At 37.0% G+C, this 24,877-nt stretch overlaps 1 protein-coding gene across 2 annotated transcripts in view; it reads left to right on the top strand.

The window, feature by feature from the left end:
• The first annotated feature begins 5,425 nt into the window (after positions 1–5,425).
• CARNMT1 (carnosine N-methyltransferase 1) overlaps positions 5,426–24,877 on the top strand; it is a 39,224-nt gene continuing 19,772 nt past the window's right edge. The window contains exons 1-3 of one of the 2 annotated variants that reach the window (XM_057721747.1): positions 5,426–6,062; positions 12,841–13,036; positions 13,873–14,036. In XM_057721747.1, the coding sequence (XP_057577730.1) occupies positions 5,569–6,062; positions 12,841–13,036; positions 13,873–14,036 (854 nt within the window). In that variant the 5' untranslated portion in view covers positions 5,426–5,568. The remainder of the gene's footprint in view (positions 6,063–12,840; positions 13,037–13,872; positions 14,037–24,877) is intronic. The other variant, XM_057721748.1, reaches the window with a different exon arrangement.

Here is a 24,877-nt window from a genome sequence, read left to right on the forward strand (position 1 = left end):
GAAGAATGAGGCACTCAGTAACAGGGGAAGGGGAGCTCTGAGATGATAGGAGAAGGTAGGAGATGGGTGGGGACTCATGGGACATGGCTGGAAAGATTGCCTGTGGCCCACTGGGAAGGATGTTATACGTTATATGTTATGTTGAAGAACTTAGACTTTATTCAGTAGGCAATGGAACATCACTGAGGGATTTGGATGAGAAGAGCAACATAATCAATTCACTTTTGAAAAAGAAAACTATTTATTGAGAAAAGAATCATCTGAAGTCTCTCATATACCTGAGGCAGTCTCATATATGAAATCTGGAGGCTAGCAGACAAGTCAGGAAGTGTTGCAATAGACCAGATTCCTGACCTAGGCCAAGCCCTGCCCCAAGTAATATTTATGTAAGCTTATTTATTAGCAAGTAAAGTATATACCAGAATTCATTTGGCATAGCGCATAGAGTACAATAAAAGAAACTAAAGCCAACCATTAATTATATATACATATTTAGTTAGTTATGCTTATAGTGTGGGTATATATTAAATCAGAGAAGATTTGTTCTTTGAGAGGATTTGTCACTCCTACTTTATTCCTTTTTTCTGTTTAAACATGAAGATAAAGATATTGTTATTTGCCTTCCTGGCAGCAAACTACCCCCACCCCCACCTAGCTTAGAATATTTAATTTTCTTCTTTTTTTGGGGGGGGAGTTGCATTTGGGTCTTCATGGCTGCACGTGGGCTTTTCTCTAGTTGTGGCGAGCGGGGGCCTACTCTTCGTTGCAGTGCGCAGGCTTCTCAGTGCGGTGGCTTCTCTTGTTGCAGAGCATGGGCTCTAGGCACAGAGGCTTCAGTAGTTGTGGCACTCGGGTCCTAGAGTGCACAGGCTTCGGTAGTTGTGGCACATGGGCTTAGTTGCTCCACAGCATGCGGGATCTTCCTCGACCAGGGCTCAAACACATGTACTCTGCATTGGCAGGCAGATTCTTAACCACTGCTCCACCAGGGAAGTCCCTAGTTTTCTTCTTGATAAGAGATGAGAGGCCTGAGAGGTTTAGGCCAAAATAAAAATTCTGATTGTATTTCAGGATTATGAAGATGCTGTTAATTAGCCTAAGTCTGTTCAGGTAATTCTATATCTTTTTTCTACTATTAGTTTAGAAATGGGAATGTGAAGCACTATGGGAAGTCTGCTGGGTGGCTTCCAGGAAAAGTGTTCCTACTGAAGAAAAGACACTCATACAGGAAGAAACAGGCCTTCTTTGCTGAATTTGTTGTATCTGGGTGTGATGCCTGAAACTGTGGCAACCATCTTAATTAAAGATTGTGAGAGATTAAGCTAGCATGCTGAAAATAGCAGAGCCCAAAGATGGAAAGGACTGGGTTGATAATCTAGATAATTCAACCTGGAGCTGATGTACCTTGTAACTTCATGTTATTTTGGATAGTAAATGTCCTTATTATTTAAGCTAGTTTTAGTTGGATGTTCCCTTCATATCACGGAGAGCAGTCTACCTACTACAGGCTCTCAGAGAGAAAGATACTGTGAGACTTTTATCTATCATCAGTAAAAGGACTCGTGTATGCTACATGTTGTTTCTAAAGCAGTGTTTTTCAAGTTTTAATGTACCTATGAAACACCTGGGGATATTGTTTAAATGCAAATTCAGTAGGTGAGGCCTGAAATACTGCATTTCTAAGAAGCTCCCAGGATTTGTCCATGGTGCTGGAATAGGGTCTACACCTTTGAGTAGCAAATGTAGACCACAGCTATAGCTCAGTAAGGGTTAGATAGATGGGAAACCTCCAAGTGACTGATAGGACTTTTGAAGGGAGAGCCAGGAGTCAGGATGAGGTACAATAGTGACTGCTAATTCAGATAGATTAGCCCAATATTATTCCTTATTAATATTGATAATTTCAGAAAAGGTAAGGGGCAGATAGGTGGTGAAAGCAGGACAAGATCTTAGAGGCTGACTCTGCAGAGAAGAAGGAAGTAGAAAGTGTCTTTCTTACTTGTAGGAGGTGCTCAGACAAAGCACAAATCTTTGATGCTACCCGGGCTTTCAGATGGCTTTTATAGGCCTTTTGCCTGAAAATACTGTGGTACTCCCATCTTTACAACCATAGATAATTTAAACTACTACCAACAAAATAATCTGTAAAATAAGTGTAAAGAAGTGTAAACAAATTTTGATTTTCTTCCACAATTACTACTCTGACACTTTTTTGAGAGAGAAGTAATAGATATGTTACTCTTCTTAAATTTTTGTGCAGATACATTTGCTTGACCGATATCCTAAACATGCATGGGTTTGCCAGGAGGGTCACTTGGCCCTAGATTTCTAGACAGGGAAGCATGCAATAATGTCAACTCAAATTATTCTTTTAACTTGAAATGTTTCCCAACAACAAAAACATTAATGATTTAGAGCTTAGAGGATGGGAAAACATCTTTATAGGGACTACTTTAGTGCTTCTGTAAAGAAATAGTGAGTATTCTTCCTAGCAGTATGGTGGATAACCTATGACTTATTTTGCCAAGTTTGAGAATAACTACTGAGAGCATTAAAATAATGTGTATACAAAGATTGCAACTGGAAGTGGCTCCTGTGATTAAGAATATAAAGATTCACTAAAGGTACAAAGAGATCATTTACAGGTGTCATAGCTTTAGTTTCACAGTGGAGAGTATGCTCATTATTTAAAGACAAATTATGGTATTTTTAGCCTAAATCCAGGTATTAGAACAAAGAATACAAAGCCAAAACTAGCTAGTTGTGAGTCAAAGACAGTACTCATAAAGAGCAGACTTAATAGAGGGATTCCAAGAAGAAAGACTGTAAATCGCAGAATGATGATGATTATAAGGGACCCTGATATTAAGCTGAGCAAGTCCCTAGCTGCTGTCCTCTTTTTCCATGAGGTCCTTAGATCAACAGCAGCTTGAATCTTTGTTGATATGAAAACAAGATATTTAAACATAAAGAGTAAGAAATAGTTTATCTCTATAAACATGTTTCTTGAGCAATGTAGTCTCTTGCTTTTCATCAGTAAAATATGTGTATCTTTTCTTGCCCACCTAGAATGTCAAATTGCTATAAATAACAATTTTTGCAAGCTTTCCAAAAGTAAAAAGACTTCATGAAACTTATTTAAGGCTAAACAAGATCGACTTCAGTAAAGGCAGTAGATCCACTGCTTAATAGTTTTTTGGGCTTTGTCCACGTGCTTTCAGATCTGGGGCTTTACCATTTAGGAGCTGTATGACTTTGATAGCATTACTTAAAGTCTTTAAGTTACAGTGTTTTCACCTGTTAAAGAAAACAGGAATGATGATACTGTTTTAAGTATTAAGCTAAAGTCAATGATGTATGTAGTGTTTAGCACAGTGCCTGGTACTAGTAAATTCTTTTATTCATTCCATAAACTGGTTTTAGAAAATCATCACATGCCAGACAGTGTGCTGGTTGTTATGGGCTTGAACAAAACATATCAGTATATGCCTCTCGCCCTCAAAGAACTTGAGTCTAGTAGGGTTAAAAGGTAAACCAACATAATATATAAATACAAACTTTCAATGAGATATCCACTTGGGGAACATGAGGTGAATAAAAATATACTTATGGTTAATAGGTGAATAGGCCCGCTGATTCCTAAGTCTTTATAAACATTTATTCATTATGAAACAACCTTGAGAATAATGAAGGCGTAACTTTGTTGGTAGGACTGGAAAAACTAAGGGATGCTTAGTGTGTTTTGGTTATTAATTCTTGGAGATTAATTGACCTCTGGATGAAAACATTCCAAAACTTTCAGCCCAGAGGGCCTACTGTTTGGGAAGATTTCTATAGGAGAAAATATTGCAAAGAAGTTAGGAAAAGGAAGTCTTAAGAAAAGTGTTTTAAAACAAGGTCAGAAATGTATTCTAAAGAGATCTGAAAGGAGAGAGAACAATTATTAAGCTGATATACTAGGCATTTCTCACTCTTTATCTCATTTATGCCTCCCAATGGCCCTGTAGGAAGGATAATATTACATCCATTTTAGAAACAATAGAATCAAGACTTCAGGTAACTTTTTAAACAGGTCACACTAACTGGCAAAGCGAAAATGAGAAGTCCATACTTCACTAGCTTCTAGATGCCTTTAGCTTGGTGCAAAAGACATAGGAGGCAATTAACACATTTGTTGGAAAGAATGAATGAATAAATGTACTTCAGCTCTGCTATTTATGTGTCCCTGGGTAAGAAAATTAATTTTTCTGAGTCTGTCTTCATTTGTTAAAGGAATATAACAAGACTTCCTTCACAGAGTTGAGGTAAGGAACAAATAGGTGATACAGTAGGGAAAAACAATTAAAATATAAAATATTAAATGTTATATAGCAAGATATATGTCACAAATTATGATGTATAATTTGTGTGTGCATATGAAAACAGCATTGGTAACAGTTAATATTATGAGAATTTATAATAACTTCCAAACACCAGATTCTAAGAAGAAAGGTACTGGGTAGAAAAGTTGGAAGACTAGGCAAGGAATTGATACATTGTGTCTGGGAAGGGGATATGGGTGGTTAGGGACATGATAAAGAAACTTGACATTTGTAACCCTTTGCATTTTCCCTTTGAATTAATTTTGAACCATGTATTACTGCTTCACTATTTAAAAAATGGACTTTAAACTTTATAAAAAATATTGTATAAAAAGGTAACATTAACATAGAATAACCACAGTACTTTTCTTTAGCATTGCCTTTATTTCAGTTATTAATTTAAATTATGAAAATGAAGCCACTTAATTTTCAATATGATTATATCTTTTTAACAGAATTTCTGGTCCCCGGGCAAGTTTAACTCTTCTGAATAAAACAATCTTCTTTCACCATTATTTTAAAAGGCTAATTTGCTGGATGGTAGATTAAATTGAGTGGAACGAGATATTTTCTAAGAATAACTTTAAATGCAGGTAGGGCAGCCGTTTTATCCATGAGCCCAGAGAGACATGGGGCGGAAAGTTAACGCAGGTAAACAAGAGCCAGTGGTTAAGTCTGCCATTGCTATGGCCACCATTAGATGCTAGCGCTGCACCGCCGCGTCACAGCTCCTTAGCGTTTTGGTGTTCTTCCAAAGTGCGAGTTACTAGCCAGAGTTGGGTTCTGAATTTTTCCTGATCTGCTGCCACGACCAGTCCAGGGCGGGATTAGGACTTTCGCTGTCCCCGAAACACTGAAAAGATGACAGTGTTCCTCTACCTTTATGCAATTAAAAATAGAAATTCACTTAAGAAATTAATTAAAACTTATAGGGCGAATGCACTACCTTCCTTCTAGACTTTTTGAAATAAAAGTTCCGAATAAATTCATCAAAGCTGAACTTTTTTCCTGCATTTTTCTCCTTAGCCACAGTTCAGCGGCCATCCAGCATCCGCAGGCTCTCAAGGCCGAACCACGCGGCTGCTCGCAGGCGCCAGCCCCAACCCACCAGGAATCTCCTCCTTCGCCCCGCCCATCTGGCCCTTAGCCCCGCCCGCCTCACGCGTTGTCGTGACGTCAGCGCGCCGTCGCCGGAGGCCGGCAGCAAATGAGCGCAGGTGGCTGCGGCCCTCCGTCGTGCTCTCGAATGCGCAAGCGCGGTCGTTCCCGGCGCTCGGAAGACCTGGCGGAGCCGGGCGCGGATGGAGGCCTGAGGGCGGCGGGGGCGGAGCGCCCCGCGAGCCGGGGGCATGTCCGCGGCGGGCGCCGTCTAGAGGAAGGCCGAGCAGCCGCCACCACGCTTTCGGCCGCGGCGAGACGCAAGCGAGCCAGGCCGAGGGCCACGGCGGCGATGCAGCGACGGCGGCGCCCTCCGCCGCCCGCCTCTCAGCTGCCCGAGGGCTGCGGGGGAGGCGGCGGCGGCTGCGGGGGAGGCGGCGGGAGCGAGGAGGTAGAAGTGCAGTTCTCCGCCGGGCGTTTGGGCTCCGCCGCGGCGGTTTCGGCGGCGGCGGCGGCGGCGGCCACGCGCAGCACAGAGGAAGAGGAGGAGAGGCTCGAGCGCGAGCACTTCTGGAAGATCATCAATGCCTTCCGCTACTACGGGTAAGGAGCCCGTGGCGGACCCTGGCCCAGTCCGTCGGGGCGCCCGCTGCATGCGGCGTACCCGCCGGCACCGTGGCGCCCGCCGCGCTAGCCTCCCGGCAGCCACGCCTCCGGGGCATCTGAACCGGGCAGCCTGAGCTGACCTCGCGGCCTGGAGTCATCTCGCACCACCTTAGCCTCTCCCGGCCCTGCACGCCCGCGTGTCTGCCGCGCTGTCTGTTGCTCAGCCTCTTGTCTTCTGACCTCAGGATCAGATCAGCCCTCTTGCCTTCCATCCCTCGTTAAAGGTTTGGCTTTGAGGCCGGTGGGGGTGACCGGAAAAGTGCTGTAAGAGTGTCAGATAGAAGATGTTGGTAGAATCGCCAGTGCTGGGCATGATTTGTATGTATTGTCGATGTCCTCCAAAGTGAAGAGACGGAGAGCCCAAGTTCACCTACACGTGGGATGCCGTAGGACGTTTTTTACCAAACTGTTGCCAGTTCTTGTGAGAGCAGCGTTAAGATCCCCCCCCACCCCTTGGCGCTGGGAACGCACGGGCACGTCTGTGGTGACCGAGTGAATGATGCCGCTCAGTGTCTTTAACTGGTGGGTGAAGTTAAGGTCGGAGATGGTCCGGATGTTCTAAAATTTTCAGATTTTTAAGGAGGGAAATGAGAGAGCACTGTAGGAGCTGCCTTTATGATCTTTTTTCTGCAAATATTTATCGAATTCTCATTGTGGGTTGGGCACAGGGGTAGGACTTCTGAAATTCCTAACTTTTACTTTTCTTGTAGATAAATCTTAAAGTAGCTTAGTCACAAAATTATAACTCCAAGGTCTGAAAGGGACTTAAAGCAACTGGAGTTTCAGGTAAAGAAAGCACATTTATTCGTGTGAGAGATGAGTCCACCGACGACTATGTTCTGAGTCTGCAGTTGGAATCAGATAGATGTGACCTCCTACTCATGTAAAACTGTTCCCTTAGGTGGGCTCCTGCTGTGCTTTATGCAAATTTTTTAATATTGCTTGACTGACCTCCTCAAGGGCAGGGACTGAACCTTATTTATTTTTGTGTCACCAGTGCTTGGCATTTTGTTGTAGTCTGTTTTCAACAAATAACACAAGTAGTAGCAAAGAAGTACATTTGTCATTCCCACATAGTTTGTCAATTTGTGACTGATGGTTAAACTAGTTTGTTACTATTCTGAATTTAAAAACTTGCTTAATAAAAGCTTAAAGTTATTCAGACTCTGATTACATTTGTGACATGAATTTTTGAAGTGGAAAGATCTTGATGAAATAATTTACTAATTAAACCCAGGCATAGGAACCATGGATTGCATTATTTATGGAACTCAAAAGGGAATTAGTAGTATGGGGATCTGATTTAGTATCAACATAGCGAGGAAGGCAGACAACCAGAGAATTGAATTTGTTGCAAGTATTGTGTCTGGAAGAACCATACAGGGAGGGGAATAAGTTGACATTAAATAGCTAAAAGTGTTAGGTGCAGAAAAATCTGGTGTATCTTACTGTTGAAAAATGTAGAAAGAATGTTAGGAAATGTCTTGGGACTAGAGTGGACTCAGTTAAAATATGTGTTTATACACAGTTCTAATGTATTAGGACTAGTTTAGAATTGATATTTATGATGGGGTATCAGCTGGGCCTTTTTTGTGGGGAGGACAGGGTGTTTTGACCTGAAACTAGGACCCAAGGATGGCAATACAGAAAAGGGCACTCTGTGTATGTTCTGGTGATTGTGATACAATTTTCTATACTCTCCTCCCTCCCTCCTTCTTTACCAGTTCTCTGTGGGATTGGGGAAAATTTCATTTTTTATAACAGTCCTTCTTGTTTGTAAGTACTCCCTTAAAAAAATTGAAATCCCTGTACTGAAAATAGTAGACAATTAAAAATATGTGTAGGGGTATGGAAAGGATTGTGTAACAGAAAACACTGGATTATTACATTCCAACATTTTATAATCTTCTAGACCTGTTCTTTCCAATACCATAGCCACTAATCACATCTGGCTCAATTTAAGCTTAAATTAATTAAAATTTAATAAAATTAAAAATTCCTTTTCTCAGTAGCCACATGTGGTTATTGTCTGCTGTATTGGACAGTGCAGATGTAAGCCTTTCCATCATTGTAAGTTCTTACGGACGATCCTATTCTAGACCTTTAGCAGGTACTTCCAAATTTCGGAGAGTTTGGTTTTATCGCTCACTGTCTTTTTGTCAGTATATAGGAGATTTAGATAAAGGTTATAAGGCAATAAATGTCTTTTGATTAATATTGTCTCTTTCCAGTGGCTTCCAGATTTGTACTTCCTACAGATTTTGCTTAGATAACATATTCTGACTAAGGTAAAAATGATTATAGCATTGTACTGAATAGCAAAAAACGTTAGCCCTAAGATAACACTCTTGTTATGAATGGAGATACCTACTCACATAGGAAATACTACATTTGAAATATCAAACATCTTGTCAGAAATGTCCTACTTTTAGAAATAGCAGTTAGGTGAAATCTAAAAACTGACATGTGGAGCTCATCTTTACAGGTGAGGGGATATAAAGAGATGAGCAGCTTGCCTAGGGTCATACAACCAAATTGTGGAATTTGGCCTGAATCTGGCCTGAAATCCGAAATCATTAACCAAAAATCTGCACTGCGTTAGTAAGCAGTGGTACTAGTAAGACAGTTTTAACCTTGGGTATTTAATACATATTTAAAATGGATTGAGACAGACTCTCCTTCTGAAAATGTATGCTTTCCTGTTTGAAATTCTAGAATAGTTCAACAGATGCAGAGGAATGAGTCTTTAGCCCTTAGCTCAATCCAGCATTGGACCCACTCTTATGAAAGGTGACAGTCAGAGTTTGGGTCACTGCTAAGGCCAGCCTTCTAGGGAGAGCTGGAGGTAGGAATACCCTTGAGGAAATACAGCTGCTGACTCTATTTTCTCCTCTTAGGTGCCCCAGGATGTGGCCTCTTAGTGCTTACTGAGTTCAGAACCAAGGAGAGTCTGAAGGTTGTAAAACTTTCCTTTGAAGCAGGGTTGGCAAACTTTCTTTAAAGAGCCAGGCAGTCAATATTTTAAGCTCTGAGAGCTGGGTGGTCTCTGCTAAAACTGTTCAACTGTGTGCTTGTGTGAAAGCAGCCACAGGCAGCATGTGAAGGAAGGAGCATAGCTGTGTTCCAGTAGAACTCTACAAAAACAGGCAAGTAGCCAGGACATAACTTGCCCACTGCTGTCTTAAAACACATTGATAATGTAAGCATTTACAGAATAGAGCAGTTAGCCCCCGTTATAATAGTATAGTAAGGATTGGACTCTTCTCAACTTTGCTAAGACCTCATTTATTTTAAGAGAGTATGTAGATGTTATGGACAGCTTTGCATACCGTTAAGTAATCAAGGGTTAAGGGATATGCTGCATCTTATCCTGCTGTGTATAGTTATATCGCTTTTATATGGAATTAACAGGAAGTATGTGCGGGCTTTTCTGACCAATCCATAACGTATTCAACTCCCCTGAATTCTGGTCTCCAGGGAGAACCAGAAGTGGTGCCTAGGGAGCATAACTGAGCATTTATTGATTGCTTTTTACATATGCTGAAATATAGAGTTTAAATAGTGACAAAGATGAGGTTTGTATTTTAGAAGACTTTCTGATTGGAGGTGAGAGGGAGTTAGGTTGGGGAAAACATATTTAGGTAGCAGGCCTCTCAGTTTATCTTTGGGAGACACAGTGAAGGCCTGAGGTAAAGCTTTGGAGGAGGGGGAATATGCACATAGTTTTATGAAGTAGAATCAAAACGATTTCAGGCTTCTTGACTGTGTGAACTATGAGAAGAGGCATTTTAGGATGACTCATTAATTTCTGACTTGAGTGGATGTATGGTGTACCATTCATCAACATCAGCCATATAGGAAGAAGTACAAGTTTTTTTGATGGGACATGTGCTAAGTTCAGTTTGGAAATGCTGAGTTTTGAGGTGTTGTGAAAGGGAGGTTGTGAGGTATCCAGTGACTAGGAATTCTAGGAAGTAATTACTGTGAGACTATTTAACTTGTTGACAGTAAATTGTAAACTGTTGCAACTCTGCTGTTTGCCAACTTTAGTTCCTTAGTGTGATACTCTGATCGCAATGTAAATTGGTACAGCCATTCTGAAAATCAGTTTGTATCAAGAGCTTTAAAAATACTTATCTTTTCTGACCTGGTAATTCTTTGGGGAATTTGTGGTAATTTTGTTTCCCCTGAAATACAGACTTTTTTTTAACACAAAAATTTCATTGTATAGACAAGTGAAAGTATCTAGATGCCCAGTGTTTGGGAAATAGCTAAGTAAATTTTGGTTGATAAGATGGGATAATGATGAAGTCCTTGTAGTCATTTGTCATATAGCCATTTGAGAACTTTTTTTTGACCTGGAAAAGTTCTTTTGATAAGGATGAAGAATTACAAGTGCTTTTAAAACTTTAATGTGCATGTGAATCATTTGGTGATCTTGTAAAAAGGCAGATTACATTTCAGTAGGTCTTGCATGGGACCTGAGATTCCCCGTTCCCAAGTGATATGCTGTGGTCTGTACCGCATTTTGACTAGAAAGGTGTCAGATGACTTTGTCTTAAACCACAACAGTAAAACAGAGAGAAATATGCCAAAAAGTTAGAAGTGGTTGCCTCTAGAAGAGGCGTCATTACGAAATTTTTTCCCCAAGTACTTTATTTTTCTGCATTTTTCATATTTTCACTGTATACACGTTCGTTATATAAATTAGATATACTTCCGATATTTGAGTGCTGACTATGTTTTAGGCACTGGGCTAAGTGTGTTGTGTGCATTATTTTATTACACTTTCAGTGAAATCCATTAGGTAGGCAAAGGAGTATAATGGTATCTACCTCATGGGGTTTTATGGATGTTTTTCAGAATAATTCATTTTAAGAGATTTGGTTTAGTGCCTGGCATTTATTAAATCTCAATAAATCATAGCTCCTGTCAGCATCATCATGGTTATGTATCTCCTTGTTTTGGTATATGAGACAGTTGAGGCATAGAGAAAGGAAGTAACTTGCCAAGAGTCATGTAGCAAGTAGGTAGCATAACCTGGATTTCGATCTGGATCTGTGAGACTCCAGAGCTCACTATTATATTGTCTCGGGGCGGGAAGGGGGGAGAGAAAACATTTGTGCAGCCACTGCCAACTTGATTTCACATTATCCCTAACCACCCCCAGAATACCACCACACACAATCTTCTAAAAATGTGACCAGGTTTTTACTTAAGTTTTGTCAAGTTTCTTTAGAACATCTCTAAACATGACTTTTCAGAAATTAGACAGTAATTTGACATAAAAAGATAAAAATGAGAGAATTATTTCAATGAATAGAGACACTCAGGCAACCAAGTGAAAAAGAATATTTTTCATTTCCATTTAATATTGAGTAAATGCTGAAGAACATTTAAAAGAAACATATGCATTTATGTATTTATTTATTTGTACATGTAAAATGTAAAGAGTGATGTAGTGAACACCTACCACCCAGTTTACAAAAAGGACATTATCTTATCCTTTTCCCCTCAAAGGACATCATTTTCCTGAATTTTCGTTTCCTTGCTTTCCTTGTAGTTTCTCTACATATGTTCAGTCCCTACAATATATTGCTTATTTTTGTACAAGATGGAATTGTACATTATGTATTTTTCTGCAACTTGCTTTTTTCAACAAGTATTTTGTTTCTGAGTTTTATCCATATTGTGTGTACCTGTATGTATTAACTGTATTCCATTGTATAACTATATTGTATTTTCTTTGTTCAGTCTACTGGTGATGGACTTTTTGCATTGTTTCTAGATTTTTTGCTTGTTATTTCTTACAGTGCTGTGATGAGACTTACGTGTCATGTGCCCATTTGCTAGAGTTTCTTGAGTATGTGTCTAGGTGTATGATTGCTTGGTCATGGAGAGTGTGCATATTAAGCTTTACTAGGTAATACTAAATTTTCTGAAGTGGTTGTACTAACTTATGCACCCACCATCAGTCAGTATATAAATATTCTAAATCTTCCACATTTTTACCAATATTTGATATAGTCAGGCTTTTCAACTTTGCCCATTTGATTGATGTAAAATAACATTTCATTGTGAGTGTAATATTTAACTTTCAAAAATGATGTTCTTTTTAGGTTTTATAAATAGGTAGTCCTCAGAGTGACCTTTAGAGTTACCTGGAAACTTTTGGAATACAAAGTGTGAATATTGTTGTGTAAAAAGCTGTAGAATTTCAGTTTTTCATTTGTTTACTACTTTTGTAGTATATAAGATCTTTTACAATATTTTAAAAAAATTCAACTTGGTTGGCTCTTAATTTCAAAACACATTTTGTACATATTCTAAAGTAATTTCAGAGCAGCATTCTGCTATTTGGTGGAGAAATGTAAAGCATTCAGCTGTTTTGCTGAAAAGTTTAGTTTTGGAAAGTAAAATCATAAAAATAAACTTATTGGACATTAATCCTCTTTATGTTTCCTTTTTTCCTCCCTTCTACTTGGTACAGGTATTTTAACTATTTGTCTTTTGTTTGGCTGCTTAGAGAGTTTGTATAAGATGAAAACATACAAAACTTCGTAAGTCAATATCCTTTAAGAAACGAAAAGATCGGAAGTGGCTGGGCAGTATCCAACAGTATAAGGAGATAATTGTACAGGAAGACAACCTTAAAATAAGATTGGCCTCTGGTGAGAATTCTTTTGCCAATTTAAAAACACCTTTTATGTTTTAGCACCAGTATGCATGAGCGAGTGCACCGAACAGAAAGACAGTTTCGATCACTCCCAGCTAATCAACAGAAACTACTTCCTCAGTTTCTTCTTCACTTGGACAAGATCCGGAAATGCGTTGATCATAATCAAGAGATACTACTGACCATTGTGAATGATTGCATACATATGTTTGAAAATAAAGAATATGGAGAAGATGTATGTGAAAGTTTGTTCTATTTGTTTTTATTTTAGCGTTTAACCTCTACCTTTTGAGATCTTTCTTTCTGGATTTCATTTTTATAATTTTGCATGAGTCATTGGCTCTACTTAGAAAATGTTTTCACTTATATGTTCAGGCATCTTATTAGGCTTAATAGAACAGTATGCCCGAAACTGGATTTGTTCACTGATTTTCTTCCCCTAAAAATACTACGATAATAGTGGGCATTTTCATACACTTTTCACATAGTGTTCTGACTTTCATGGTATATGGAGTTAGTGACTTACATTTTTATAAACAACTTTACTAGCTATGTAAAATTCATTTCCCTTGCTAAACATTATTTTCAGAATATTGTATCTATTGATATTCATCTTTTACTTTAAAAATTATTTTCACTTACAAATATCAAGGGACTTTCAGTAATAGAAACTGAAGTCCTGTTTTTGTATCCACAAGATAGATAGAGTTGGGCCACTCCAGTGTGAGCCTCTCCATGCTGCCCCATCAATGACCTGGAGGGAGTTTCTTCCCTCTTAGACAGAATTTTCGGACTCCATAGCAGCTCAGTTTTGGTCCTCTCCTGAGTAAAGACTGCTTAATTATATGTTGGTTTCATGATTAATGGACCATAGTTTATTGAGGGTAGAAGTGAGACCACCAAACTGTTTTCATTTAGAATCTTAAGGTGCACTTCAACCCCTGTTGAGGTGAGAGACAAGTGATTTACCCTCTGAACCATCTATAAAGCCCCTTAATAGCATGTTTATTTAACCATATTCAAGGTTGAGTACTTTCTGAGAAACTAATTGATTTCTCTTTTTTTAAACAGGGGAATGGAAAAATTATGCCAGCATCTACATTTGACATGGATAAGTTAAAATCCACATTGAAACAGTTTGTGCGAGACTGGAGTGAAACTGGGAAAGCAGAAAGGGATGCCTGCTACCAGCCAATCATTAAAGAAATTTTAAAGAATTTTCCAAAAGAGAGATGGTAAATAGTATCTTGATTTTAACCAATTTCTTTAAGATATGTAAGCACTGAGTTTCTCTAAGAGGCATTTCACAGTCTTGATTCATTTTTACAGTTCCTGTGTGCCTGTATTTTTTCATGTGTGAGTGTGCGCTGTTATATTTGTTTTTGGGTGCTTTGTGTGAGATAGCAGTTAACGTATTGAATAATTATTGCTCTAGCACTATGGGAAATTAGAAATTAAACAATGAGAAGACTAGATTGAATGTTCATTATCAGCGATGTCAATTTTTTTCATAATTTGCTTTATAGCAGAACAAAAAGCTGCAAACTATTTTAATTTTCCTCACTATGGCATATTTGTAAGCAAATGAGGGATCTTTAGCTCAGAGAAGAGATCTTAACTTTTTTATGCCATGAAAATCTTGAGCATTCTGAAGCTCATAGTTTCTTTTCCAGGATAACATTTATAAGTGAGTAGAATAACATACAGGATTACAAAGAAACCAGTTATTTTGAAATATAGTTATCAAAATACTTAAAAAGCAAATGTGATATAACCTGCTTTTTATCACATATGACAGTAAATAAAAGTCTAGCAGGAAGTATTAATGTATTTTGAAAATAACTGAACAGTATATGTTATCTTGAGAATCTCAACAGCTAATGTGAAGTGAAAATATGTATCATTTCTATTGGTGATAAAGTCACAGGTACTCCTAAAACTACTGTTTGTTGTCTGCATTCGTAATTGACAAAAAAAAAATCAGTTAAAGGTTAATAAAATTAAAATGTAATTTTTTTCCACCCCCTTATAGGTACAGTGAATTCTGTCCATAGACCTCTTTGGTCTGTGGATCCCAGGTTAGGAACCTGACTTAGAGGTTACATATTTAAAGAGAACCACTGGGTGGAATTCAGACTCGTTTAAAAGGATCTTTGTAGAGAGAGAGGCTCCTTTTCCTCATCTTCTTCCCCTCCTCATTGATGGAAATCTTTAAGTTTGGATGTATCCATCCAGAAATTTCAGTACATATGTGTGTGTGTCCCTTCTCTCCCTCTCTTTTTTGAAATAACTTCAAAATTACAGATAAATTGTATGAATTGTACAGAGAGCTCCCATATATATTTTTTTAAGTAAATTCACCAATTCTTCGCATTTTACATTTGCTTTTTAATTTCCTTTTCCTACTTCCCTTCCTTCCTCCTTCCTCCCATTATGTGTTTGTCTACAGCCATGCATATACACAATTATTATTTAAACTATTTGAGAGATCAGTTTGTATACATCATGCTTTTTACTGCTTAACACTTGAGATTTTTCCTTAAGAACAATGATATTCTCTTACATAATCACAGTGCAGTTACCAGATTGAGGAAATTTAAACTTGAAGCTGTTTTCTAATCTGTGGTCAGTATTTAGGTTTCATAAATTATCCTGATAATGGCCTTTATAACACTTATTTTTCTGTACAGTCTAGGATCCAATCCAGGATATTGTGTTATGTTTAATTCTGATGTCTTTAATCTGGAACAATTCCTAGGCCTTTTTTTGACTTTTATGACATTAACATTTTTGAAGAATACAAGGAACTTATAGAATATTCCTCAGTTTGACATTGTCTGATGTTTCTTCATGATTAGATCTAGATTATATGTCCTCTCTCAAAATAGTTCATAATGGATGTTGTATCCTTTTCAGGATATCACATTCAGAGACATGCAGTGTCTGTTAGCCCATCATTGATGATTTTAATCAAGATGTTATTTGGTTTTCCCACTGTTTAGTTCCTGTTTCTCTTGTAACTAATAAGCAATTTCTGAGGGGACATTTTGAGACCATGCAATTAATATCCTGCTCCTTCTCAAACCTTCTTCCTCCTAGAATTGTCATCCATTGAATCTTGCATGAACTAACCTGTGCTATGATGGTTGTGGAATGGTGATTTTCTGACTCTACAATTATCAGTCAGCATTCTGCTTACAGGAAAGACTCATGGTTTCTATTTTATTCAATAGGTTATAATCCATTACCATTTACAAAAATTTTCGTTTTCAAATTTCCTCAGATTTGGCCAGCAGGAGTGCAGTCAGTTGGTGCCTATGCCCTTTTGGCATGACATGCCTCAGTCATTTTTTTGAGCACTTCCTTTCTGGCATAATAAGATATTTCAGTCCCATCTTGTATCTTCCCTACTCAGTCCTAAAATTGGGTATTTTTTCAAGGACCTGGTTCCTTTTAATGTGGAATGCTGTCTAGAAATCAAGATCTGGCACTAGACATGTTCATTGTTCCACGATGTCATTGCTTATGGGCCTTTCAGTGGACAGAACACACACAAACACACACACACACATACACCCCCCCCCCCCCCCAAACACAAGAAGTCATGAGTTTGTACTGATATCTTCAATTCTATTCCAACCCCATTGGGTTCCTCCCTTTGCTTACTGCATTCTCTATATCTGTCTGTCTGTTTCCACAGTGAAAACCCTGGCTTCTGACAACATCAGTATACTTGCTCATTCACTCAGTCCTACAATACACACAAAATTGTTACAGAATTGCTACCTCCATACTGTAGGAAAAACAAAACTACCCAAAAAGTTTAGGATTTGCTGGCAGTTATTTTGCCCCCAAACTGAGGGCTTTTAATAAAAATATTCTTCATAGTTTACTCAAATTAGCTCCGCTTCAGTCTTCTCAACCTCGATGTGGTTATATTTTTTGTGAAATTCAGTATATTTGGTTTATTTGTTTCTGTTTGCTTTCATTTTAGGGTTGTGTGTTCCTGCCCCCTACCCTATTCTTGTTGATTTTTTTTTCTTTCCATTTGTGGACTAATCATCTCCACAAAACTATACAAAAAAGTGATATTCAGAAAAGTCATTCCTTCCCTTGTTTTTTTATACTGCATCTCACTGCCACTCAACCATGTAGGTAATCAATATTATCGATTTCGCATCTCTCCTTCTTGTGTTTTTCTGTTTTTTTTTAATGGAAAGAAGCAGATACGTATTTTTTTTTCTTTTTAAGTACTCCCTTTTTCCATACACAAAATGGAGCATACTATATTTTATTTTGCACTTTGCTTTTTTCACTTATTGATACGTCCTAGATTAGTTCTGTATCAGTTCATGGAGGTCTTAATCTTTTTTTTTAACAGTTTCAGAGTACTTCAACCAATATCTTATATTTGGTTATTTAAGTAAAGTAGTTGGCAGTATCTTGCAGTTATGCTACAATTAATAACCTTGTGCATGTATATTTTTGTATTGTTGGAGATACAAAAATATCTTTAGTATAAATTCTTTTTTTTCCCTAATCTTCCTTTTTTTTTTTTAATTCTCTTTATTGGAATATAATTGCTTTACCCTGTTGTGCCAGTTTTTGAGGTACACCAGAGAGAATCAGCTGTATTTATTAGTGTAAATTCTTAGATGTGGGATTGCTGCACCTGAAAGGTAAATGCATATTGGTTGCTATGCAACAAAATACCATAAATTTAATTTTAAAACAACACATACTTATTTATTTCATAATTTCTGTGGGTCAGAAGCCTGAGCATAGCTTCGCTGAGTTCTCTGTGTAGGATCTTACAAGGCTGTAATCAAGATGTCTGCTGGGCTGTGTTCTCATATAGAGGCTTGACTGTAGAAGCATCAACTTCCAAGCTCACTCAAGTTGTTGGCAGAATGTCATTGTGGCTGTAGGTCCTAGCTTCTAGTTGATTGAAGGCTAGAAGCCTGCCTCAGTTCTTGGGGGCCTCTAGCAGTTGCTTGTCTTGTGGGCTTTCACAAATGGCTACTTACTTCTTCGAGCCAGCAAGGAAAGTCTCTAGAGCAAACAGGCTGTTACATTGTAAAAGACTCCCTTGAGTCTTTCACAGGAGTGATATCTGTTTGTTAGAAGCAAGTCATAGGTCTCCTGCACACTCAAAGGAAGGAATTATGAAAAGGTGTGAACACCAGGAGGTGGGGACCACTTTAGAGTCTGTCTGCCACTTTTATTGCCACGTATCACTATAAGGGTTGTATTGTTTTGCCTTCTTACCAGCAATATATGAAAGTGCCTGTTTACTCGCAGCCTTGCCAAACATACTATGTCAGTAAGCTTTTGAACTTTTGCCAATCTAATAGATGGCAAATTGTATCTTGGCTTAGCTTTAATTTGCATTTCTCTTTTTGTGAGTGAGGTTGGACGTCTTCATGTGTTTAAGAGCCACTTTACATCCTTTTTGGTTTTGAGAATTATATACTTTCATTTGTATATTATATATGTCTTTTTCTCTCCCCTCATTTAAAAAAATTGCAGTCAAATGCACATAACAAAAGTAACCATTGTAACACAATATTGTAAATGAATTATACTCCAATATAAAAAAAAATTAAACTAGCAGACAAAAAAATAACCATTTTAAAGGAAGCAATTCAATGGCATTAAGTACATTCACAATATTGTGCATCCATCATCTCTATATACTTTTTTTTTTAAGAACTTTTATTGAGATACAGTTAACATGCAATAAACTGCATATATTTAGAGTGTACAATTTGGTATCCCAATCTCCCAGTTCATTCCCCCCAACCCTCCCAGCTTTCCCCACTTGGTGTCCATATGTTTGTTCTCTACATCTGTGTCTCTATTTCTGCCTTGCAGACCAGTTGATTTGTACCATTTTTCTATATTCCACATATATGCGTTTATATACGATATTTGTTTTTCTCTTTCTGACTCACTTCACTCTGTATGACAGACTCTAGGTCCATCCATGTCTCTAAAAATGTCCCAGTTTCATTGCTTTTTACGGCTGAGTAATATTCCATTGTGTATATGTACCACATCTTTTTTATCCATTCATCTGTTGATGGACATTTAGGTTGCTTCCATGTCCTGGCTATTGTAAATAGTGCTTCAGTGAACATTGGAGTGCATGTGTCTTTTTGAATGATGGTGTTCTCTGGATATATGCCCAGCAGTGGGATTGCTGGGTCATATGGTAACTCTATTTTTAGTTTTTCAAGGAACCTACATACTGTTCTCCATAGTGGTTGTACCAACTTACATTCCCACCAACAGTGCAAGAGTGTTCCCTTTTCTCCACACCCTCTCCAGCATTTACTGTTGGTAGATTTTCTGCATCATCTCTATCTATTTCTAAAACATTTTCATCAACACAGAATAAATCCCATATCCATTAAACAGTTACTCCCCATTCTTTTCACCCCAGTTCCTACCTTCGCCAGCACTTTGACTATGAGATATCTAGATGTGGTTTTTCTTTGTGTTTATCCTGCTTGAAGTTGACTTTGCTTTTGAGGGTTTGAGTAGATACACATCACTGAATCAAAAATTCTTTGCTCTTTTTTTTTTAAGGTTTTGTTTGTTTGTTTGTTTATTTATTTAATTTATTTATCTGCATTGGGTCTTAGTGACAGCACCTGGGATCTTCGTTGCAGCATGGGGAATCTTTTGTTGTGGCGCACAGGCTCTCTAGTTCTGACTCACAGGCTCAGTAGTTGTGGCACACAGGCTCTCTAGTTGTGGCATACGGGCTCCAGAGCAAGTGCATGGGCTCAGTAGTTCTGGCATGTGGGCTCTAGAGCGCACGGGCTCAGTAGTTGCCCCATGGCATGTGGGATCTTAGTTCCCAGACCAAGGGTTGAACCTGCGTCCCCTGCACTGAAAGGTGGATTCTTAACCGCTGGACCACCAAGGAAGTCCCTGAAATTCTTTGTTGTTATCTCTTCACATATTTCTCCTACCTTTTTCTCTGTTTATTTCTCTTCTGGGACTCCAGTTACATATATATTAAACTGTTTGCTATTGTCTCTCAGGTTTCAGGTGGCTCTTTTTCCATATTGCCCTTCCCCCTTAACTCTTTTTATATTTTGGTTGGATAATTTCTATTGACTTTACTTGGACTTCACTGATTCTTTATTATGCCAGTCTGTTGATAAGCCCATTGAAAGACTTAAAAGTCTCTTTTGTTATTTAGTGAGCCTTTAATATTTAATGCATGCTGATCCACCTTGTTTGAATACTTATATGTCTGTGTGCCATGTAGATTGTCTTTAGCTGAATAAATATCATGAAACTCACTGAATGTATTTTTGCTTGTGACCAGTAGTTTTTTGGCATGCTGTGCTGTAATTACGTTCTGAACACAAGATGACGGGATAATCGATTCATTGTATGCTTTTTTTTTTTTTAATTTATGTATTTATTTAATTGGCTGTGTTAGGTCTTTTTTTGCTGTGCACGGGCTTTCTTTTAGTTGCGGTGAGTGGGGGCTGCTCTTCGCTGTGGTGCGCAGGCTCCTCATCGCCATGGCTTCTCTTGTTGCAGAGCACGGGCTCTAGGCACGTGGGTTTCAGTAGTTGCAGCACATGGGCTCAATAGTTGTGGCTCACGGGCTCTAAAGCGCAGGCTCAATAGTTGTGACGCACGGGCTTAGTTGCTCCGCGGCATGTGGGATCTTCCTGGAGCAGGGATCGAACCCGTGTCCCCTGCGCTGGCAGGCGGATTCTTAACCCCTGCGCCACCTCGGAAGCCCTGCTTTTCTTTTTTTTTTTTATCACCTTAAGCTTTCATAAGTTTTATTTCATTGTTGATGAAGTTATGAGACTTTACTGATTTTCAAATCTATAAATATTTCTTCAGTCGGGTGTATAGTGTCCTCGGTGTGAGACCCAGAAATAGCTCAATAAGCGAGTAACTTTAGATGCCGCACATTATTTCAGCCATGTTATCAGACTTAAAAAAGAAAAAAAAAAAAAGACGACTACTTGTTTCTGCATGTCCAGATATCTAATGCACAAGATTCAGCAACAGTGTAGGTAATAATTCACTGCCTTTTTGTATGTGCTCTGCAGATATAATTTAGGAAGAAGTTTTTTAGTGACATGTTTTTCTAAAAAGAAGTTTATTCTTGGGCTTCAAAGCTAGGCATATTTGAAATACTTCAACTACAGATACATCAGATTTCAGATTTCAAATGCTTGACATATGTAGTACTCATTTGACAAGCTTTAAATTTCCATTTTTAGTGTCCATAGGCTTTGTTAATGCATTTTGTATACTATACTATGTGTGGATTGAAGATGACTTGTCATAGATAAGATTGTGTGATCTTTGACTCTTTTTTTGCTTGTGTTAATCCACTGTTAGATACATGATTTGCAAATATTTTCTCCCATTTTCACTTTCTTGATAGTCTTTTGATGTAAAAATTTTATAATTTGAAGTCCAGTTTATCTGTTTTTTCTTTTGTTGCCTCGCTTTTCATGCCATATCCATTAAATCATTGCCAAATCCAGTGTCATGAAGATTTTCCCCAATATTTTCTTCTAAGATTTTTATATATATAGTTGTAGTTCTTAGGTTTATTTCTTTGCTCCATTTTGAGTTAATTTTTGCATGTGGAATAAGGTAATGGTCTGACTTCATTCTTTTACATGTGAATATCCAGTTTTCTCAGCACCATCTGTTAAAAAGATTGTCTTTTTCCCTATTGAATTGTCTTGGCACTGTCCTTGAAAATCAGTTGACCATATGTGATGGTTTGTTTCTGGACTCGCTATTCTATTCCATTGGTCTGTGTGTCTGCCCCTCTATCAGTACCATGCTTTCCAAAGGTAAAAATTATAAAAGTAGGGTCAAACATCATACTGAACAATGAGAAAAATATTTGCAATTCATAAGCAATATTCGGACAAAGTATTTGTACTGAGTATATGGTTTGACAATTGTATATTACATATGAGATATTTTAGTCAAGATTATGTGCTTATTTGTGCTTCAGGTTTTTTTTTTCCTCCAGTATGAAAACTTTTATATTAATGTTATTTTTCATATAAATGGAGATCTGAGAATAACTTACAAAATATAGGATAGAACTCTCATCAACTAAGTTGTCTTCTTTAAATTCATTCTTTATATTTGAACAGTTATATTTAAAAGAAGAAACATGTCTTTAAGAGGAAATAAAAATGCAAAAAGTACCCTATTAGATGGGAATTTTATTAGGTTATTTTATTAAAAAAATAAATTTAAATTTATTATTAAGTAAGTTGGGATTGTCTTTATTTTTTTTTATTTTTTATTTTTTATTTTTTGGGGGTACACCGGGTTGGGATTGTCTTTTAAACTAAGATTTTGTGACAACAAATGCACATAAAATATTTCATTCAGTTGCATTCTTTTTAACTACAACTAAGATAAAAAGGCAAGTATGTATCTATTACTATATTACATAAGTGTATCTTGTATACTTAATATATGCTACATATATATTTACTATATCCACATATATACATTTTACCACAAGTATTAGTGCACCATTTACCAAAAAAAAATAATGAAAAACTTCTCGGCCTTTTCTGTTGGTTTGCTACACCTGCTATATTTATTTATAAGATGGTATACATGAGTGTGTGATAATGTGAGTTACTGTGTAATAAATATCCTTTTTGATACTGAGGAATCTCCCCTGTATTCCTGCTGTCCTGAGAGTTTTTGTCACAAAAGGATGTTGCATTTTGTCAAATGCCTTTTCTGTGTCAAATGAAGTGATATTTTTTTTTGTCCTATTAATTTTCTTCTGTTTTAAAGGCTACCTTTGTTTAATAAATTCTACAAGTTTTTTGTTAACTTTTATTGATAGTCTTACATTAAATATTCTACAACTATTAGAATTATAATCGTCTCATTATTTCCTTATTTTTCATACTTTTTATAAATTACTATTTTTAGTTTTAGAAACTTTTATAAATATTGCTGCTTCCAAAAATATATTCTTAAAGTTTCTAGTTGGTGCATTCTCTCAGTGTATATACTATCTATAAAATTATAGATAATATAGTTTAATAGCTTTCGTAAACATAAAGTCCAGATATTTCTCAGAATTCAAAATATCTTTGTTTCTGATAAGCAGACTGTGAGATAAGACTCTTTACAATTGGAATATACCAAAGTTTGTGTATTTTTGAAAGGCTGAATGCCCAATGCATATGTCAGCATAATTTCTAGCACTTTAAACATGATTTCGTTCATACTCAGTGATCATTGAACCATGTATATTACCATGGTATCCAGTCATAACAATGGTAGCCATGCTAAAAGGGCATGTCATTGTTAAAGGTACTTAGTGAACTAGCACAAGTATTATTTTACTGTTATTTGTTACTGTTGTTGCTATTATTATTATTGTTACTATTGACAGGTAGAATGTAGACTGGTGAGAAAAGGATGAATTAACTCTTAATGTTTCTAACAGGTTATTTTAAAATAAATAAATAATTGAAAAAAATTTTTGAATAGGTAAAACATTTTACAGGGTTCAAAATTTTAAAGGTTTCAAAGGATATGAAGTTTCCTACCCAGCTACCCATTTCCCTTCCCTGAAAGTAATCAACGTTATAAAAGTGGACAGAGATATATGAACTTTAAATAAAGTGCACCAAAATATCAAACTGCTTTTTTTTGTCATTATGGTACCCAATGGGAAATTTACATATTTCTTCCTGTCATTTGTTTTGCTTGTTAAATTTAGATCGGTTTCCTTATAGTAGATAAAATGATTTAAAAAAAAAACTTTAAAAAGTAAACCTAATAAAACACAGCAAAGGCGTTATCCATATTCAAGTTGTAACTTTGCCACAAAAAGTAAACTCCAAGTCCTGGGAAAGGAACATAAAAATAGCCCTTCAGAATCCAGGTTGACTGTAGATAAATCTTGGTTAAGTTTGGGTCTCAGATAAATTTTTAGGATTCTGTTTGTGCCACAGCAAGTGCATGGGAATTTGATATTTTTACACTTGGGCTGAATTTGACTCATATTTATGTCAGCTAGCTCTTTTGATTGTGTTCTTTTCTTTTTGAAATTTCAATAAAGCCTATTCTAACTGAGCTGTCTGCAAAGGATAATATACTTAAGTATGCATAAATTAACTATACTTGTGATCATTAAAATACTTTTTCCTATGAAAGCATATTTGTCTTATGTTTGTCCAGTTTGTTCCTGTGTAAAATTTTTTTAAGTGTCTGAGTTTACAAGTACAAGCAGCCTTGAAGCAGTAGATTGATATCTATACTGGGGTCTATTTGTAAATTAAGGGAATGCTGTTTTAATTGTGCTGAACACCAAACACTTCAGGAGTTATTAGCTCAAGAATTTAGTGCTATAAAGTTTATAGTTGCTAAGGAAAGAGAGATTCTTAGGTATGAGTCCTATTTGAAATGGGAAATCACAACCATGTAGAATCATATTCTCTTATGAATCCTGGAAACTGGACTGTATTTTTTAGATCTTAATTTCATTAACCCATTCTATTTTAGAAGAATTTGAAGAGATATTTTGTTTGTGGGTGGGAAATCTATTATGTCTTTGCCTTTCAGTATATGTCTAACACTTCAAGAAGACAATGATATACTATAGAATATACTGAATATATTTTTTAATTTTATATAGTTGAGCATTAGGAAAAAATATGCTGAGCTTTAAAAAAGTGTATTCCATTTAGATTAAAATAAAGGATATAAGTTATAACTTATAAAAGGATTATGTTTAGCTGAAAGAAACCATTTTAAAAGAGCAAAAGGAGATTGCCAAATAACACAAAAGTAGTTTAGAGACTGAAAATAATCTCTTTTTTCCATCCGTAAAGCCCTCTAAGACCAAAGACGAATATATATTTCAGATTTCTTTCAGATCAAGATCTCAAGCACCTGCATTCCAGGATTTCAAGTGCTTACAAATCTAGAGTAGTAACTCAGTGGAAAAACAATTCAAGACTATAACCTGTAGAAAAATAGTGTAAATAGTAAACAGAAAAAAATATAAAGTGCTTAATCTCATAAG

This window comes from Hippopotamus amphibius, chromosome 2 (genome assembly GCF_030028045.1).
Source record: "Hippopotamus amphibius kiboko isolate mHipAmp2 chromosome 2, mHipAmp2.hap2, whole genome shotgun sequence".
NCBI classification, from domain to species: domain Eukaryota; kingdom Metazoa; phylum Chordata; class Mammalia; order Artiodactyla; family Hippopotamidae; genus Hippopotamus; species Hippopotamus amphibius.